The 16,361-nt window shown below is 41.3% G+C and overlaps 1 protein-coding gene across 4 annotated transcripts in view; it reads left to right on the top strand.

Moving 5' to 3' along the window:
- ASCC1 (activating signal cointegrator 1 complex subunit 1) overlaps positions 1-16,361 on the top strand; it is a 105,573-nt gene that overhangs the window by 89,058 nt on the left and 154 nt on the right. For 3 of the 4 annotated variants that reach the window (XM_038534277.1, XM_038534275.1, XM_038534278.1), the window contains exon 10: positions 7,468-7,987. The exons of the other annotated variant lie outside the window; for it this stretch is intronic. In XM_038534277.1, coding sequence (XP_038390205.1) covers positions 7,468-7,584 — 117 coding nt within the window. In that variant the 3' untranslated portion in view covers positions 7,585-7,987. Of the gene's footprint in view, positions 1-7,467; positions 7,988-16,361 lie in introns of those variants that run through there. 4 annotated transcript variants of the gene reach the window in all.

The raw sequence follows: 16,361 nt of genomic DNA, 5'->3' as shown, positions 1-16,361 counted from the left end.
CCCACGTTTACTCTCCAGAAGTAATGTCGCATGTAGCCAGAAGAAAAATGAAGGTACAGAAAGGCTTGAGAACTTGAATTGTGTGGTACCTTGGCAGAAATTCAGAATATTTTTTTTCTTTTAGGCTAGGGGAGTTTTAACAAAACTTTGAAAGAAAACTTATTTGTAGGAAAAAAAAAAAAACCCTTATCTGTGATCCTAACTGTAAGTGAGATTAGTACTGTGACATACATAGAGCTGTGATATTGTTCAAACCTGTTATGTTTGTAGTCTGGTGTCCATTACTTTCTATCTACTACCTAAAGTCTCCATCTTGTGTGTGGAGGCCAATTTCATGAAGAATGCTTCTGAAGTATACCATTATTTGTTTTGCTTTTCAGTTAGGTGCTCCCAAGGGCTGTGATGATAGCTTTTCACATTATTTGTTTCTCATTCTTGGCCACAGAACCACGTGAACAGTTTCTTTGCAGACTGATGGCATACACATGGCCCAAGAATGAAACATCTCCTCTTGGCATTCTTCGGCACAGATTTGTTGTTCAAATTGTGATGCACGTAACACACTGCCTTGTGGATTTGGCCTTCCACTGACCTGTGTTCTGAGCCTGACCCTGGGATCTCTTAAATTTATATCACAAAGTTAGTGGTCCTAGCCTATCTGGTTCTTTTCTTTTAAATAATAAAGCTCAGCTCTGTTTTACATCACAGCAATCTTTTGAAGGGTTACTGAGTTTTGTGAGATACTTTTAGATCCTTAGAGGAAAGGTGTTATTTAATCACAGCAAGGCTTCATGCTGGGAATGCCTTCCTACAGAGCTCTGAGTGCTTTGTCAGACTATCTTCCATTCATCCCCATCCCTGGTAGGGAGATTGGTGGGTAAGCATTGTTATTAAGTACAAAATAGTGTTATTACTGTTACTTTTATCTATAGTGGGGGGGGGCAGTAATTATAAGAAATAGAACTTGGTAAAACAGATTATAGAAGAAAAACTAAGAAACCCTCAAAAGTATCATGCACTTGATACTCCTGTTTACTTTGGGTTTCAAAAGTCTGAGTCCCATATATGAAAACAATAGAAAGCATCCCTTCTTCTGGAGAAATGGGACCCAGTACATCTTGCCAAATACTTGCATTAATTGAACACCAGTATTTATTTTCAGTTGTACCACTTTATGTTTTAAGGGTTAGTTTAACTCACATATGCCAGGAATGATTATACATTTCATAGGAATTAGATATTTGGATCCTTATTTTGGACTTTGAAATGAATTTCCTCCTAGTGAAGGTGTGTTAGACAGCAAATAGTTCACTGAGGCCTCCCAGTACGAGAATTAGATTTCTGTAAAGGAGAGGTCTTTGGAGAGAGGGGCCACTACTTTGTCTAAGATGGAAGAAAGAGAACAAGCCTCCTTTGGGAAGCCGCATGGGCAGAGATCCCCAACAGGTGTGCCATTATGCTATTGAGGATTGGCCATTCATTCCATTTTGTGGCTTGAGGTCACAGATGCGAGAAGGCTCCTCTCCACCCTCATCCCACTTCTGTCTGAGATTTTTTGTATCATCTTTGTTACATGTGGAGTTCTTTCTGGTCTTTGGTAGTTGTGTCATAGGGCCTGGGAGGAAGGTCTGAAATGAATGCAAGGAAAAATGACCACAATCAGCCCTTCCATCTCACTGTTTTCTTTCAGTGTATACCACAACATTACTAGAAATCAATAATTCCCATTGTGTTCTCCCTAGGAAACAAACATGTACAAGCTAAGAAATGATAGGCTTCACAGGTCATGTGAACAGGGGACAGCAGGATGGTTGGATTTTATCTTGCACGTCTCTGTCAGGGAAGCCTTGGTTTCGACCTGTTTAAAAAAAAAAAAAAAAAAACAACGAAATTCATCTGAGTTAATTTGAAGATCTGATTGAGTTTATTTAATGATTCGTGAATCCAGCAGCATCCCATTTTAGCAGATAGAAAGGAACTCCAAGGAGCTGCATAAAATGAAAGGCTTTTATTGGAAGAAGGGGGGTGGAAAAAGGAAGTTTCCAACAAGAAGTGGTTTGTTTCAGGCAAAGTCACCTTCCTTTAGGGGAGGGCAGGGGTCTCTCAGGCAGATGACCCCACCATTACCGACCAGGGAATTCCAGATTGACTAGTGAAAGGTCACATTCCTGGGAGAGGCTGAAACTGCAGTCAGGTTAGATATTAAATCTTGGTTTGCTGATGTGGGGCTTAGCACAGGTGACTCCATTTGGGGCCTGTTTTTATTTTTAACAGATCCAGACCTTTCATCTTGATGGTCCACATTTCTCTCTTTACTTGGTCAAAGGGAAAGTTTGTTCTATTTTCTAAAGATACTAGGAGTATTCAACAAAAGATAGCAGCTGTGTGCACAGCAACTTTCAAATGTCATATCTGTGCCTACTTAGATTTAAAATTTTTAGATTGTTCAAATTGGTACTTACTGCTTATAAGTAGTATCCCAAATATTTGAAGTCTTAAATCCTAATTTTATTTCCTTATCAAATATTTGTGGTTTTGTGAGCTGTTCATTGTTATGTTCCTTTGTAGCAGGCTTTTAAAAAAAAATGCTGGCTTCCAGCACAACAGGGCTGTGTGTGTGTGTATGTGTGTGTGTGTCTGTGTGTGTGAGAGAGAGAGAGAGAGAAGAGAGAGAGAAAGAAAAAGAAAGAAAGAAAGAAAGAAAGAAAAAGAATGTGGAAGAAAAAGAATGGTTTAGGTTTCAGAATTCCCAAGGGAATTGTTCTAAAACAACAATGAAGAGAAAAAAAAACAGCATGATTTAAATGCCTTGGTGTGATTCTTTCTTAATTTAAAATTTTCCTGTTAAGTCTTTTATTTCCCAAACAATAGACCACTTTGCTCTTCATGAACTACTTTAAGCTAGAGCAACCGAGTTTCTTTTTCCTTTTTATAGTTTAAGATTTTTCCTCTTTCCCCTTTCAGGTACTTAATTAAATAGAACTCCCTCGTGCTCATTTTCAACCAGAATTCAAGTAAAATTCTTCCAGCCTTCCAGTTCTTACACCAGGTCCTCAAGAAGAGGTGGCAGTGAAAGTAGGAGTAACCAGTGGAAGACTGTGTTTGTTTCAATCTCGAGTTGTTGGGTAGAGCACCCCCACTGTGGCTTAAGCAGAGATGTTGGAAGGGGCACTGCCCAGGAAGGGGACGGGGGTGCCGGAGTTCACCAGCCCATCCAGTTAGGCTGCCCGGGTTTAAATCTCCACTTTCTTTTTTTCTTTTCCAGCTTTATTTCATACCCTTTATTTGCTATGTATTTGCTGTGTACCTATGGGCAAGTCACTTAAGCCTTTTAAATTTCAGGTTCACCTGTGAAATAGAAATTAATAATTAGTATCTGCTTCTTGGGGTTTTGAGGATACAGTCACATAGTCAGGTGTAGCCCACAGCCTAGTGCCTGGCACACATGCTTGCCCAGTAAGTTGGCCAGTAACAGTATTTATTTTATTAGCATTGTTGTCAATACTTATCATTTGTATCATTCATTATGATCTTTCAATATATATTTAATACTATTGGCATTAGTAACTGTGTTAAAAATCTCGTTAACAATACATTTGAGTTCATAAAAAGTTTAAATTGACTGGCAAAAACCACAGCAAGCAAAGTCGAATAACAAACGGGGTGGGGTGGTAGTGGGGGCTATATTTGCAATTCATAACATAGACCAGGGTTCATTTCTCTAATACATAGAGAACTACTCAAAAAAAATGAATTGTCATAAGGCTTTTTATGGTGGTATTCTATCACTTAACTGTGCTACATATTTCATGCCATGAATGCATATATTCAGATCAAAACAGGAAAACTCGAGGTTGGAGAGGGGCTTGGGACACATATCGCCAAAGAAATGTTGTTACTCAGCGGTACCTTCATATTTATCCTGTCACCCATGATTTTCTCTTTTCCTGGTTCCCTCACACTCACAAAGTCATGGAGTGTTTTCTGGGTTTCATTCAGAGTATTTCACATCTGCTCCAATCATTCCAGGCCTACAAATACTATTTTAGTTAAAAAGACACGCAATATCAGACTGAACTGCTGCCCTGGTTTCCCTTACTTTCTCTTTCACTCCACTAAGCGCCACAGTATACCATACCATACCAATATCAGTTTCCCTAAAACAGGGTTTTCATGTTGGGCCACCCACCTGCTCAGAAACCTTCAGTGGTTGCCTACCATCTAGAATGGAGTCTGACTTCTGAACCCAACCCTCAGGGTCCCTTCATGTGATTCACTGTTCTTACGTCTCTAGCCTTAGTCTTTCTCACTGTGACTCTTTAGGGACCTTCTAAACACCTACCCCGGTCTGCTTGGCCTGGTTCACCATGCCCATTTCTGCCTTCATGCTGTCCTGCTCAGCTCCCATTTCCTCCATCCAGATGGCTGTCCTTGGTGCCGAGTCCTCAGTGCCCATTGTTTTCTTTGTACCTCGCTGCATTTATTGGTTGTCTGGACCTTTTCATGTTTAATCTTTGCCACCTATGTTGTTTTAGGTAAACTTTTTCACTGAAGTAGAACATAATCCAGAAATGCACAGATCACAAAGTAAATCAGTAACTTTTTACAAGGTGAACACACCCATGTCATCGATGTTCTTCTCTTGTGATTCGTACCCGGTCTCCCTAAGTAGATGATAAGCACTCGAGAGACAGAACCACATCGTATGCCTTTGCCTGAAAATGCATCACATCAGGTGCTCATTGACATTCCAGATTAGAAATTGGAGCTAAGAAAGGGGTCTAGGCTTTGACAAATAAGAAACAGACATTTAAAAGGAGTATGTGAAATTTCCATTACTAACCACAAATTCTTTCCTGACAACTAGCTACAGTTGAGATATGATTAGAGGTAATATAATTTTGGTGAGTCCTGTTCAAGGACTTCTAGGTGGTGACCTTTAAATCCAGCCTGAACAAGGCTATGTCATAGCTTTCTCTTTTCACATAAGATATACACACATGTACATTAGCTTTTGTTGTCATTAGTTTTTGTTGTCATTCTCTCCAGCAAATATTTATTGATCATACACACAGTCTACTAGGTATGGTTCTAGCGTATGGTAGTATTCAGCTGTGAATGACATAAAAAATCCTTCCTCAATAGACCTTACTTTTTTTTTTTAATTTTTATTTATTTATGATAGTCACATACAGAGAGAGAGAGAGAGAGGCAGAGACACAGGCAGAGGGAGAAGCAGGCTCCATGCACCGGGAGCCTGACGTGGGATTCAATCCCGGGTCTCCAGGATCGCGCCCTGGGCCAAAGGCAGGAGCCAAACCGCTGCGCCACCCAGGGATCCCTAGACCTTACATTTTAATGTCACTAGAAATAATTGATAGAAATGAAAGAAAGGCTTAAGACTAAAGATATATATAACAAGGCCTAACCCACACAAGAACTGTGAAAAATTGTTACAAAATCCTTATCAGCATACAGAGGGAGTAAGAGCGTGGAGATAGGAAGGAAGATCACCACTGCACTAGTGACTTCTGGGTAAGAAATCCATTTGTGACATTATCAAAGGTATGAAAGAAGACAGCAATACAGAAAGATAAAATAAGCTCAGGGTTAATGAGAACAGAGAGATACCAAAAACATCATAGGGAATACTTAATTTTTTAGTTGCGCCTTACAGTTTACTTTGACTTGTTCATCTTACCGGATCTTTGCCACTCTTGATCTTGTACAGTGGGCAGCGTGATCTACGCACAGTCACGCAGCTCCTGTGTGCTGGGTGTGAATGTAGACTGAGTTCAGTACTCTTTCCCAGGCTGCTCTTACCACCATATTTACTATTTACTTCAAAGCTGAAGCACGAGGATCTCCCTGGCAAATCATGCCATCCAGAGGTTATCCACAAAAGGCAAAGTGAAGTCAGAGGCTGATCACTGCCCACTCCTAGGTGTGGCTCCATCACTTGGAAACAGGGGCAAAGGGAATAGAAGGTAGAGGACCCAAAGGCCGCTAATCCTGAAAAAGTAACTTGTTGAAAGTATTATGAGTTCCCTTTTAGTTTAGTTTTAGTCTTTTATTGTCCCTTTGGTGCTCTTTTTTGTACCTGGAAGACTTCAGTTTGCAAAGCTATAAATCTGCCAGTCTTGTTGACGTGGCTTTCACTTCAAATTAAGGTTCAGCAAAGGGATTAGCAGATAACCATTTTGGCTGTATTTTTTTACACAAAGGGATGGATATGGTTTGAACAGGCTGCCAAAGCCAGGAAGAGAAGTTAATTGTGTAAATCAATGCAGGCAAGAGCTGATCACCTTTCTGAAAGACAAGACAATGCAGCCTACAACCTCTAAATAGATCTCTTTGGGGTCAAGTTGATGTCATGTTGAAGAATCAATATTTACTAGGCTTTATAAAGTTAGCCTTAATGAACCCCAGTCATTTTGCTAGGCCACTAATTGCAGGAAGAGGAAAGGCGACAGTGGCTGAAGTCCATGGCTGTGGAGGTTGTATAAAAATAAGTGAAGAGACAGTCACTGGCTTATGTGCCAAGGTCCCACCTTAACGTTCTACCCAAGCATTGTTGGGTATATGTGTTGAAAGGCTTTCTTGGGATTTTACTGACATTTTAAGAAGTGGCAACTCTTGCATCCTAACAGAAAAAGGTAAGTCCTTTACACTTTGACACTGTTTTCTAAGTGGTTAATTTTCTGGGATGAGTTCTGATGTCATTTTAGATTTTGCCGTATACATGTGCTAATCACAAGGACAGGTCCCTCCCTCTGACTCACTTGAAAGCTTTTAAAGTAAAGAATTGAAGTAAAGAGCAAATGCTTTACTTTTGGACGCTGGCTTCAATCCAAGTCAAGTAAAAGGTTTTTGATAAATATTATCATTTGCACGTGTGATATCATCCAGTAGAAGGCTGTTTGGTATGTCTAAGAGTTCTATATTCCTTGAGGGGTTGTCAGAATCACTGGTGGGTGAGGAGCCTTATCTTCTATTTATTTTAGTCTCCGTTTCTACTAAATGTTGATAACTAGGTGGAGCAGTGTACTGTATCACATCTTATCCTGGCTGTAACGAAATGAGAGGATAGACTCAGGAACTGAAAGTCCTCAAGCATGGTGGGTGAGGTGCTGTCAGTCAGAGTGCGGCCCCAGGATGTTTTATGCAAGTGCTTGGTCACATCGGCTTAGTAGATAAATTCTGAAAGAATTGACTTTTCAGCCCTTTTTCTGTAGTGCTTTTTATCAGAGGAGGCTTTAAAATTCACCAGAGAGAGAGCTGCTGTTCTCTTCTCACTCCCACTCTCGTCCCTTCTCTCCAGGATCATTTTTCAGAATAAATACTGAAAAGAAAAAGCACGAGAGGTTTGTTGGGATTGTTGTAGTGTTTTTACAAGAGAATCTGTTGTTATTTTCATCTATAATTTCCTTTGGATATTCATTCTGGGTTTGTATTCTTTCTTTTCAGCTGTTTGAGAACTTCTACTTTGGTACCCTGAAGCTCAATTCAATTCACATCTCCCAGAGGTTTACAGTAGACAGCTTTGGGAACTACGCCTCCTGTGGGCAAATTGACTTCTCCTGAGGTGGATCTTGGGAAACACTATAAATTGAACATCCTCACAAGGTGCCGAGGGAAAGTACCTTTGTTTTAATTACTGAGAACGGATGGAGAAATTCGGATGGTGACTTTCCTGGGTGGTTCCCCATACACACCATGGTCTCTAATGGTTGTCCACAGTCATCAAACTGTCTGCCAGCCAAGATGGTTGGAGGTACATGGTGGTTGTGTAACTCTTGCGTGTTCATTTTTCGTAGGATCTACCTTTCTTTCTGAAGTTCCTCTCTGGACATGTATGTCTCAAGCTCATGGGAGCAGAGATTCACATTCTCTCATACACCAATGATTTTGCTCCAGCCATTAAACTCTTTCATATTAATACTTTAAAAGAGAATTAAAGACTTGGTTTTGTTACTCTCCACCTAAATCAAATGTCTACAGTTTTTAGGTTTGATTTTTGCTTCCCTTTATGCCTTTTTTTTTTTTTAAGATTTTATTTATTTATTTATTTGACAGAGAGAGCAGGAGAGCCCAAGTGAGGGGAGAAGCAGGCAGAGGTAGAGGAAGAAGCAGACTCCATGCTGAGCAGAGAGCCCAATGTGGGGCTCTATTCTAGGACCCTGGGATCATAATCGAAGCCAAAGGCAGACACTTAACTGATTGAGCAACCCAGGTGCCCCAGATTTTATTTATTTTAGAGAGAGAAAGAGCAGGAGGAGGGGCAGAGGGAGAAAGGGATTCCCGAGCAGACTCCACGCTGAGCACAGAGCCTGATCTCATGACCCTGAGATCATGACCTGAGCTGAAATCAAAAGTCAGACACTTAACCCACTGAACTACCCAGGCGCCCCTGTACCTTAACTTTTTTTTTTTTTTAAGATTTTTCTAATTTGAGAGTGAGTGTGCATGTGAGAGAGTACACGAGTAAGGGGGGCAGGCGGCAGGCAGAGGGAGTAGGGGAAGCAGATTCCCCACTAAATAGGGAGCCCGATTCAGGACTCAGTACCACGATTCTGGGATCATGACCTGAGCTGAAGGCAGATGCTCAACCAGTTGGGCCATCCAGATGCCCCTGTACCTTAACTTTGAATCACTACCCATTCTTTTTTATTGTGGTAAAAAACACATGACATAAGGTTTGCCATCTTTTTTTAAAAAAAGGATTTTATTTATTCATGAGAGAGAGAGAGAGAGGCAGAGGGAGAAGCAGGCTCCATGCAGGGAGCCCAACGCAGGACTCGATCCCAGGACCCCAGGATCAGGCCCTGGGCTGAAGGTGGCGCTAAACCGCTGAGCCACCCGGGCTGCCCAAATATTTGTCTTTTTGTGACTGGCCTCTTTCACTTTGCATAATATTCTCAAGGTTCATCTATGATGTAGCACTTCTCAGAATTTCCTTCCTTTAAAAAAGGCCAAAGAATATTCCATTGTATTTGTATACCACGTTTTGTTTATCCACTCTGTCACCAGTGCACAGTGGGTTTCTTGACCTCTTGGCTGTTGTGAATAGTGCTCTATGAACATGGGTGAACAGGTATCTCTTTGTGATCCTGCTTTCAGTTCCCTTACTACTCAGAATTTTATCTTTGGCAAAATAAAGTTTTTATCTTTTGCTTTGGTCTGTCCTCTTTCTTCTTTCCAGGCCACTAATGGAGTTACAGTATCATAGTGCTTTTATATTTACTTCTCAGGGCAGTAGCAGTAGAGACAGTGAGGAGATCAGCAGGACGATGCAGAGTTCCCTGGGACAGGGTCAGTCAGCTGCAGAAGTTCCTCCCTCCTTGCCACAGACCAGCAGACAGAGAGGGCTCCCAGCACAGCTTTGCCTAACCCATCAGTCCCATCACATGCTCTGCTGGGGAACTCCAGCAGAGCATGTGATGCTCGTACATGCATCTCCTCCTAATCACGTCCCTCTCCCTCCATGTCCCCTCTTTTCTCTTCTCTCCATTCCTTACTCTTGTTTTGATTCTTTCTTTCTGTTTGAAAAGTCTGATTCTGAACCCTATGTGTTAATGCCACTACATAGTAAGGGCTATGTATCACACTCAGATTTGTTTATCAGTGTGACTGTACAGATCACTTTTGAATAAACGAATTTCCACAGTAACTGTGTTTTTCTTTTAGTATTATCATACAGTGTTAGCTTGACCCCCTAAGTCTGGGTGTGTTGGAATATAGTGTTGCCATCACTTATCCCCTGTAGATGTATCATTCATCCAGAACTTACATATTAGTGCCTGCAGGGTTGGTTTTTTTCCCCCCAGAAATTTCCTACTAGTAACATTCTTTTTTTTTTTTTTTTTTTTTTTTTGATTTAAGTTGAGATTTTACCTTGTTTACTGTCAGTGGTTAGATGGCACGTGGGAGTGAATGCTCCAAGGGATCATACTGGATAGTGCAGCTGATAGCAGAGCTCAGTGACCTCATCTCATCCCGGCACTTTCTTTCTTACTGGCTGCTTTCCGACACCTGCTTCCTCAGCAGGCTTGACAGGAAGTAAAGATGTTTTATTTTGGATGTCAGAGATTTATGACCTGTATTTCTGGTAAATTTTTTTTAAGTTTTATCTTTGGAAAAGTGTAACTTTGTATATCAAATCCTTAATTCTTTTTTTATATAAATATATAAACATTTTATTTTTTTAAGTAATCTTTTTTTAATTTATTTTTTTAATTTTTTTAATTTTTTTTATTTTAAAGTAATCTTTACACCCAACGTGGGGCCTGAACTCACAACCCCGAGATCAAGAGGCGCATGCTCTGCCAACCGAGCCAGCCAGGTGCCTCCAAATCCTAAATTCTTAATAGAATTGGAGATTTGATTATTTAAAATTTAGAAATACCTGTGCATTTAAGGACCTATTGTATTTTTTTTAAGATTTTATTTATTTATTTGAGAGAGAAAGTACTAGCAGGGGGAGGGGCGCAGGGGGAGGGACACAGGGAGAGAGAGAGGTGACTCTCCACCAAGCAGGGAGCCTGGTGTGGGGGCTCCATCCCAGGATCCTGGGATCATGACCTGAGCCAAAGGGAGATGTTTAACTGACTGAGCCACCCAGGCGCCTCCTATTGTATTAAGTAATTTTTCACGAGTAAGTTACCTTTCTTACTCTCCTCTCACAACTCTGCAGTGGCTTTTTCCAGAGGCTACATGACATAGTGACATCTTCACTCCAGTGGTTAATGGAACATATACTTGTGTATTTTTGTGTTTCCTAGAATCTTGTAAGTTGTAGAAATTTGTAAGAATTTTCCAAGATTCAAGATCGCCTCTCACCAAACCGTATGGGGTACATGTTGGAAAATTTGCTATTGTGTTTATAATCAAATCTCCTTTAATATTATCACTTAGCAATTCATTCTGTGCTGGAATAAAGTTAAATGGCAGCTCACATCACTCCAGCCAGTGTTTGACTGGCTTCACATCAGCTCCTCAGGGAGGAGGAAGGAAAATGATCTCTCCTGCAGTTACCACACAAGATCTGTGTTGTTATATAAGAACTTTATCATGGGAGAATAATCTTGATTTTCTTGGAGGAGATACAATGAATTAGCTCTGGACAAACTCCATATCCATGGTAGAAACATGATAAACAACATTTCTTATGGTGGTTATTTTTAAGTGAGCTCCAGAATTTACATTGATGAGAATTCAGCTTCATAGAGACCCAAAGCTTGGTTCAGATTCACTTTTGTGCCGTGCTCTGTTCCTGAAGCTGAAGGGAACCCAATAGCACCAGGGGTGTATTGAGTGGAGGAACACCTCTCAGATTCTCCCTTGATGCCTGCAGGGAACACAGATACCCCAGGATGCTGCAGGCCAGCAAAAGGCCTGCCCTTGGGGCTGTTTTTATTAATAACTTTTTTGTTGTTAATAAAATGTGCTTTTAAACAAAAGATCAAATACATTCACTTTGTGGCAAGTCATCCAGCTACTCTTTATGCTTTATGCTCTTTTCTATGTGTATTTTATACTTCAGTTTAAATGTTGATTTAAAAACAAATTTCAGGGCACCTGGGTGGCTCAGCAGTTGGGCGTCTGCCTTCAGTTCAGGGCATGATCCCGGAGTCCTGGGATCAAGTCCCACATCGGGCTCCCTGGGGGGAGCCTGCTTCTCCCTCTGCCTGCCTCTCTCTCTGTGTGTCTCATGAATAAATAAATAAAATCTAAAAATAAAATAAAATAAAAAATAAAAACAAATTTCATCATCCAGAGGTTACTACACTCTATGCATTTAAGCACAAATCATATTATATTGTTAAATGTTTCACAAATTACAGCTATTATTTGCAGAATGCTCACATTTGTCTTTTATGTATTAACTCATTTTTTAAAAAATATTTCATTTATTTGAGAAAGAGTGCAAGTGGGGGGATGGGGCAGAGGAAGAGAGAGAATCTCAAGCAGACCACCCCCCACCCTAGCTGAATGGGGAGCTGGACACAGGGCTCAATCCCAGGACCCTGAGATCATGACCTGAGCCAAAGGCAGAGGCTTACCAGCTGAACTACCTAGGTGTCCTGAGTATTTACTCATTAATTTTTACAACAGCCCACTTAAGTTGGTATTATCGTTACCCTCATTTTATAAATTGAGGCTTAACAAGGTTAGGAGATTTGCCTGAGGTCATAACAGTCTCTACCACCAGTTCTTAAAATGTGGCCTGTGGACCCCTGGGAATCCCTGAGAGCCTTTTAGAGCTGTGTGTGAGGTCCAGATTGTTTTCTTAAAAATACAAAGGTATTATTTGCTTTTTTCATTCTCATTCTCTCGTGCGTGTACTTTAGAGTTTTCCAGAGGCTATGCGACATGGTGACATCATCACTTTGATGGTTAATGGAATATGTGCTTGTATATTTTTTTGTTTTCTAGAATTTTATAAGTTGGCAGCTTTCCATGATAAGTAATATGTTTTTAGACTCCATTCGCTCTCAGTATTTCTACTATGCTCTTACTAGCTATTTTTATCAGCTGTTTATGGGCTGCATTATATCCCTAGGAAGCCCTAACCCCCCAATACCTCAAAATGTGGTTGTGTTTGGAGACAGGGCCTTTAAACAGGTGATTAAGTAAAAAATAGAGGACAAGGCCTTTGGGGTAGGTCCCATTCCAATCTGACTGATGTCTTTATGAGAAGAGGAAATACGGACACATTAGACCCCTGGCCTCCAAGATCGGCCTTCTCTGAGTCTGTCTTCAAAAAAGGTTGGTGATGACATCACCAAGGCAACCAGTGACTGGAGGGGCCTGAGGATTACAGTGAAACTGACCATCCAGGACAGAGAGACCCAGATTGAGATAGTGCCTTCTGCCTCTGCCCTGATCCGTGGGCTGCAGTGTGCCTGGCTGCTACCTTCATGACATCAACGGTGGTGTGGTGAAATGTCCAGTTAGTAAAGAACTAGAAAGGAAGATACTTCATGAAGGATTGCTTGACAACCAAAGGAAAAGTCCATCAGAAACGTGTGTGCATAGAGGAATGACCATGTATGACACAGCAAGAAGGCAGCCATCTGCAAGCCAGGAAGAAGGGCCTCAGAAGAAGCAAAACACAGCAACACCTTAATCTTGGACTTCTAGTCTCCAGGACTCTGAGAAAATAAATTCCTGTTGTTGAAGCCACCCAGTTTGTGGTATTTTGTTTTGGCAATCCTAACAAACTAATATACTTGTTATAATGCAGAAGCTAATCTACCTGTCATCTTTTGAACCAGACATTAAATGTAAATCAGTGCCGTCTTCTTGCTAAGTTTTTTGGGGAAATATGGTTGTATTTCATAAAATATATTATTTTGTTAATATGTAATGTGTTATCTTAAAATAAACATTTCTTCCCAATTCCTTAGGAGTTGTTTTTTTAAGATTATTTATTTATTTATTCATGAGAGACACAGAGACATAGGCAGAGGGAGAAGCAGGCTCCCTGCAAGGAGCCCAGTGTGTGACTCAGTCCCAGGACCCTGGGATCAAGCCCTGAGTCGAAGGGAGATGCCCAACCGCTGAGCCACCCAGGCATTCCCCTTAGGAGTTTTCTTTAAATATTTAATTTTTTTAAGAGCAATTTTAAGTTCACAGCAAAATTGAGAGGCAGGCTTAGTTTTTTTTTTTTTTTTTTTTTTTTTTAAATTTATTTATGATAGTCACAGAGAGAGAGAGAGAGGCAGAGACACAGGCAGAGGGAGAAGCAGGCTCCATGCACCGGGAGCCCGATGTGGGATTCGATCCCAGGTCTCCAGGATCGCGCCCTAGGCCAAAGGGAGGCGCCAAACCGCTGCGCCACCCAGGGATCCCGCAGGCTTAGTTTTATTTTCAAGTACAATAGGTGATATCCATAGGTATCCTCAATAATTTCTTAGTGTAAAGGACCTCCAAGACCAGAAAGTTTGACAACTGCTATACTATACTATACCAAATGGGATCATATTGCACATGATCTTCTGTAACAAGCTTTTCTCATCCAGTAGGAAGTAGTGGGTCATCTTAGTTGTCAACAGGTACAGATCTACATTATTTTTTTTTCTTTAGATCTACATTATTTTTAATGTCTGTGCAGTAGTCCATTGTGTGTATGTATTACACTTTAACTAGTTGGTCCATGACTAACAATGAGTTAGTTGGTTTCCAGGTTTTCTATTATAAACAGTTCTGGATGGAGTATCTTTGTACATTTTAAAAATTCTTACGAGGTCATCCAGAAATGAGATTACATGGTTTTAAAGATGTGGTTAAATTTAAGTTTATTATTTGGAAACTAAGGTTCCTCCATTTTGTATTGGTAAATACTAAATACAAACAGAAAAATGCATAAAATGTATGTACCACTTAACAAATACACCCAGTAGCTTTTGGACCTATTCGTTTGAAAAGGCCAACCTAGTAATTCAAAGTTTAGGAAACCCTTTTCTTCTTTATAAATTGTAATTGTCCATTTTCTACAACTTGTTTAGCTGTCATCTGGAGAATTGGATTCTCTCCCCTAAATTAGCTTTGCTATTGGTTTAATGAACAGTCATGGATTCTTGTTGATTTGCTTTCAGCGCAAATCAGCTGACCCAGCTTGAAGGTATTTCAGAGGACCAATCCCACTGGAGGAGCTACCCAGAGTGTGGGAAACATTTTGACCTTCAAAAGTCTGGAAACATCTATTGTCTTATTGATGGGCATCCTGTCACTGCCTGTCCAAACTCTTGATGGGCAACTTTGGTAATTGTAACAGATCAAGGACCTCACACGATAGTATTGGAATGGGGGAGCTGTCTAGAATCTACTTCCTCAGTGCCTGGCGGTATGCATTGAGCTTTGCTAAAAGACTAGGATTGAGATGGTGGGGAAGGATTTTAGTACATCTTCATAACTTTGGAGCATTAGAGCCTTCTCAACCTGAGAAAAGAACTAATATTTTTTTAACACCCACTGTGCTCAAACAGTGTGTAGTTACGCACGAGTTTCACAGAGGTCTGAGATGGGTGGTATTATCATTACAGATAGAAAATAGATGAGGGAACTTGCCCAATAACACAGCTAGTAGGTGGGCTTCCACCCCCAGTCTACCAACAAACTGCTCTCCCACCACAGAGTGCTGCTGTACAAGCCAGCAAGGCTGCTTTATTTACTGGGAGATGAGGACATCGGTGGCCAGGGCCTCCCTGCAGCACCACCTCTAAATCCAACCGCAAAGCAAAAAGAAAACACGGAAAAGAAGCTATTGTTTTCTGTTTTCCCAAGGGGACCCCAACCCAAGCCATTGATGCAGTCAAAATTCCCAGGCAGGCTAGATTCAGGGTGACTATGAACCTTCTAACCTATGTTTTTTCCTACCGATTAAGATCATGTTTTTCATTGCCTTTGATTTTTTTTTTCTTTGAGACCACAGCAGCCAAGTCTTTTTATAAAAACAATCTAGGGCTTAGGTCCCAAAAGTTCATTATGTTTTGTCCCGTAAGATTCTCCATGTTTCCTCTTCAGTTTATTTGTCATGTAAACCTCACCCCATCTCTGCTCTGATCCTGGGACTGCCCAACCTCCAGCCTTCCCAACTGGTAGGTCAGCACATTTCTACAGGCAGTGATGAGGGTCACAGTTTAAACAAAAACCTAAACACCTCAAACAAAACCAGCCTCCCCTCCCAACGCCCTTCCCCAGTGGCTTCTTAGAATCAACTTGAAGTCAAAACCAGGAACAAATGTGCCTTTTACATATTTGCAGCCTTGAGGCAGATGAAATGGTCAGACGGTTGCCTTTTAGGGTTGCCCTAGGAAGGGCTAACAAAAGGGTTGACAGCCCTTAAACAGCTGCCTGGGGAGGAGGACATCTGCCTCTTTTACCAGCCATTCAGTGCTCAGGCCTTGCCTGTTAAAAAGCATGTGGAGCTGGGGAGCAATAGTTCAGAGGCAGCCAGTTGTTCTATGGCTTTTGTCTTAAGGAAGCCACCCATTACTGTTAGAGCCATAACTCGCAGGAAGCCAGCTGTCAGGGCTGTGGCACAGACCCCTCTGGGTGGCAGGCAGGGGGAGACAGAAAGAGTGTCTGTGGCCAAATTCCCTTTTAGACACCTGAGCCTGACTGCCTTTGTAAATGGAGAGATTTGCATCCTCCCCCCTCCCATCTTCCCTGGGGAGACCCCGGGGCCCTCTTTTCTGGCTCTCCACCCTTGGAGAGACAGCGGGGACATTTCTCGGGATTTGGATTTCTTGGTTTGCAACTCCCCGAGTGCTAGGCTGGGCTGGGTTCTGCTGCGGTTGGCGGGCGTTTGGCGCTCTCATCTAGCGCTTCCCTTTGAAATCTACCCCCCTCCTTTT

This window comes from Canis lupus, chromosome 4 (genome assembly GCF_011100685.1).
Source record: "Canis lupus familiaris isolate Mischka breed German Shepherd chromosome 4, alternate assembly UU_Cfam_GSD_1.0, whole genome shotgun sequence".
Lineage (NCBI taxonomy): Eukaryota > Metazoa > Chordata > Mammalia > Carnivora > Canidae > Canis > Canis lupus.
This window is presented reverse-complemented; position numbering and strand designations above follow the sequence as displayed.